General features: G+C 34.6%; 1 protein-coding gene across 1 annotated transcript; it reads left to right on the forward strand.

Annotated features, from left to right (window-relative positions):
- The first annotated feature begins 803 nt into the window (after positions 1-803).
- Positions 804-3,278, forward strand: LOC122134167. Its single transcript, XM_042778212.1, has 5 exons — positions 804-927; positions 2,020-2,100; positions 2,208-2,352; positions 2,948-3,003; positions 3,099-3,278. The coding sequence occupies exons 1-5, from the start codon at positions 823-825 to the stop codon at positions 3,222-3,224; spliced, it is 513 nt and encodes a 170-aa protein (XP_042634146.1). The 5' UTR covers positions 804-822; the 3' UTR covers positions 3,225-3,278.
- Positions 3,279-3,791: the final 513 nt, after the last annotated feature.

Raw genomic sequence — 3,791 nt, forward strand, 5'->3', positions numbered from 1 at the left:
CCCCCTCCTCCAGCCATCTTTTTCTCCCTCTGCTTTTTGTCGACTGAATTCGTCTAATTTGTTTTGGAGTTGTAAAAGAAGTAGTCTATCCTCCTCTGAAACTTCCTCGGGTGGTCTCTGATAAAATGAGGAAATTGTATTTATGCCTTCATCTTCTTCTGCTCTTTCAGTTTGGCAGTAGAGGTTCCATACTGTCTGACTCGAACCTGAGCAGTTCCCAGTTAGTGTTGTAGGATTTTTCCTTTTTAGCCTTGTTGTAAAAACGAGTTATTAACCTAATAATTTCAGCCTTAACCTTTTCATGTTTTAATTTCCAGTAGCAAGATCTATAAAATGTATTAGATGCACTAAATTGGATGTTATTGTGAATTGCTCAATGGTCAGTAAGAGGTGTGGCATGGATATTAACTGTAACTTTCTCTTTATCAGTGTTACTGGATAATAGCCAAAAATCAATACGAGACTAGCTGGATCCTGACCTGTGGCTCCAAGTAAAGGATCTTCCATCAGCAAATTTCTCTCTCATACATATACATTGTTAAATCTTCACATTAGTCTTTTGACAAATCCCATTGTTTTTTTTATTTTTTTATTGCATGAATAACAATTACAGAACATGAACACAGAAAATACAGAAAAAAAGTGCCAGGGTTAAAGATACACAAATGCAAAATTTGACATTGAGTTGAAATAAAACTAAATAGACCAAACAAACAATAAAAGGCTTTGACATTTCACAAAATTTTAAAAGTGTTCAACAAATACATGGTTTTAATAGCTTTTTTACAAATCCCATTGGTTCTTTGGCAAGGCTGCTCTTGGATGACGTCACGGTCACGTGGGCAGCGCTCTTCCCAGAGTTCTTCGCTCCGCGCATGCGCGCTGTCCTTTCCTCGTCCGGTTGTGGACCGACTAGCATCATCCGATGTAAGGCCTGCTAATCAAATCTCTTTTCGGTCGCGTTTAACGGGTTTAATGTGCGTTAATGCCGCGTGAACCGCTGTGAGAAGCGTTACCGTGTCTGAGTGTCAGCTCGCGAGCAGAAGTCCGTCAGAACGAGGCGAGTGTGTGCGTGTATTCCTCCGCCGCGTGCGTCCTTCGCGCGCCTGAAGCTCAGAGATTGATCGCGAATCAGTTCTGTAACTCTGATTAAACCTCACGTTCCTGTGTAATCAGACTCTTACACGATCCGTCGTGTAGCGGAGAGACGAGAGTCACGAGAGACCCGCAGAAACACCGAGAACACGCGGCTCGGTAGAGAGAGAGAGAGAGAGCCTCGTGTAACCGTCTCTCTCACAGTACTGATCACAATCAAAAGAGTCGCGCTTAGCGTTTAAAAATTACATTAACTGAAAAAAATAAAAATCCTTAAAAAGTGTTGCGTATAAACCGTAAAACAAATCTTGCTTTTAACGTTTGAAAAATGTTTAACATTTAAAACTTTGTTTTTTAACTCAAAGCAATTTATAATGGCTGTTTAACATTGAAACATTTTAGTTTTTAACATTAAAAAATTGTTACTTTCAACTTTTTTTTGGTTAAACTGTTTTAATTTAAATATTGTTGCTTTTACCTTTAAAATGTTTTTTTTTAATTTTTTATTTATACATTTTTGTTAACATTTAAAGATTGCTTTTAACTTTTTGTTTTTAACATTGATAACGTTCAGAAATGTTTGCATTTAACTTAGTTTTTAGCTTTAAAAAATGTTGCATTCAACATTTAAATATTGTTGCTTTTACATTTAATTATTTTTTTTTTATAAAAAAGTTTTTACCTTTTAAATTTTTAACATTTAACTTAAAAAATGGCTGCTTTTAACTTAAAATTGTTTAACATTTGAAAATGTTACAAATAACTTGAAATGGTTACAAATAGTGTTTAAAATAGTTACAGCTAACATTGAAAACTGTGTGATGTATCACTTCATATTGTGTGTGAGATGTACTGATGGATGCAGTCCGAGTGTCGAGACTGAAGCTGATGTGTGTGTGTGTGTGTGTGTGTGTGTGTGTGCAGCTCATCATGCAGCTGTTCCTGCGCGCTCAGACTCTTCACACACTCGATGTGTCTGGACTCCAGACCGTCCGTGACCTCAAGGTGAGCCGCTCCGCTCTGGCAGTCTCGTGCTGGAGTCTGCTGATGTTGTGATGTGTTGATGTGTGTGTTGATGTGATGTGTGTGTGTGTGTGTGTGTGTGTCTGCAGGCTCATGTTCAGGCTCTGGAGGGTCTCTCTGTGGAGGAGCAGGTTCTTCTGCTGGCCGGAGCTCCTCTGGAGGACGATGCCTCTCTGCTGGACTGCGGCGTCACCGAGCACTGCACCATCGAGCTGACCGCCAGACTCCTGGGAGGTATTAAAAAATCATATGTATATTTATGCTTTATTCATGTTTTTAATGTTTTATAAATAAGTGTAATTAATTGCTAATATTACAATATAAAAACTAAAAAACAAAAAAATAAAAAAAAAATAAAATAATAAAATAAATATATATTTGTATAATTATATACAAATATATAATAACATTTTTAAAAATATTAAATAATAAATAAAAATGTATTTGTTAATTTTAATATTAAATTGTTGTTATTATTTAGTATTTAAAGGCATTGTATAAAATTTTTATATATAAAATAATATAATATAATAAAGTAATATAAAAAAGAAATCAAATGTAATATCAAATATAAGTGACAATGTTTTAAATATTAATTGTATTTAATTTGTAATTTTTTTTTTATTAAACAGTATCCACAATTATATATTTTAATATCTAATGTTCTAATCTTTAATATTTATTTATATTTTTATAAATGAATATTTAAAACAAAATATAATTATCTGTATTTAATTTATTTATTTATATATATATATATATATATTAATGTTTTAAAAGATTAATATCATCGTGCTGGTCTCATGTTTCTGTGTGTGTGTGTGTTCAGGTAAAGTCCACGGGTCTCTGGCCCGCGCTGGTAAAGTAAGAGGACAGACACCCAAAGTAAGTCCGTGGTTTGTTTAATGAAATGTTTCCTGTAGCCTCTGGCAGAAGAAGTTCTGCTGATGGTCTCTGACCGTGGTTCTGTCCGTCTGCAGGTGGACAAACAGGAGAAGAAGAAGAAGAAGACGGGCCGCGCCAAGCGTCGCATCCAGTACAACCGCCGCTTCGTCAACGTCGTTCCTACCTTCGGCAAGAAGAAGGGCCCCAACGCAAACTCCTAGAGCAGCCTGAGCTCAGAGAAACGTGCTGATAATAAAGGTTCTCTCTGAACTGGAGCTGGTCTGCTTCATTGATCCACACTGACCTCAGAGAAAGAGTTTCAGTCCGTCTGAAAATAACACACTTCCTCCACTTTTATATGACATGACATGCTTTCTAAATGATGCTCAGGTATCACAGACATGAGGACAAGAGAAAGTTCCTAAATATAACTGAAGTGCATTTAAGTCTGCTAAAAATAGAATTAACTGACTTTATTTTTTTGCAAATTAATCTCATCTAGATTAAATTACATCAAACTCAATAGTTGCACGTGATAAATATGATCTATTAGTCTATGTGAAACAAACAAGTTAAATTAAACATAATACTTTGATGGGTTTAAAGCTATATAAAATATTTTGTAAATATACAATGAATTTTATTTTCAAAAAATAAATTTTTCTCTCGCTCTCTATACATCTATAAAAATATGTAGGGCCATAAAAGTGTACTTTTATATTTTTTTATTTAAAATTTAATAAATATATTCCAGTTATATATAATACAGCTAATGCCTTTATAGTCAA

Source organism: Cyprinus carpio, chromosome A20 (genome assembly GCF_018340385.1).
Source record: "Cyprinus carpio isolate SPL01 chromosome A20, ASM1834038v1, whole genome shotgun sequence".
In the NCBI taxonomy this organism is placed as follows: domain Eukaryota; kingdom Metazoa; phylum Chordata; class Actinopteri; order Cypriniformes; family Cyprinidae; genus Cyprinus; species Cyprinus carpio.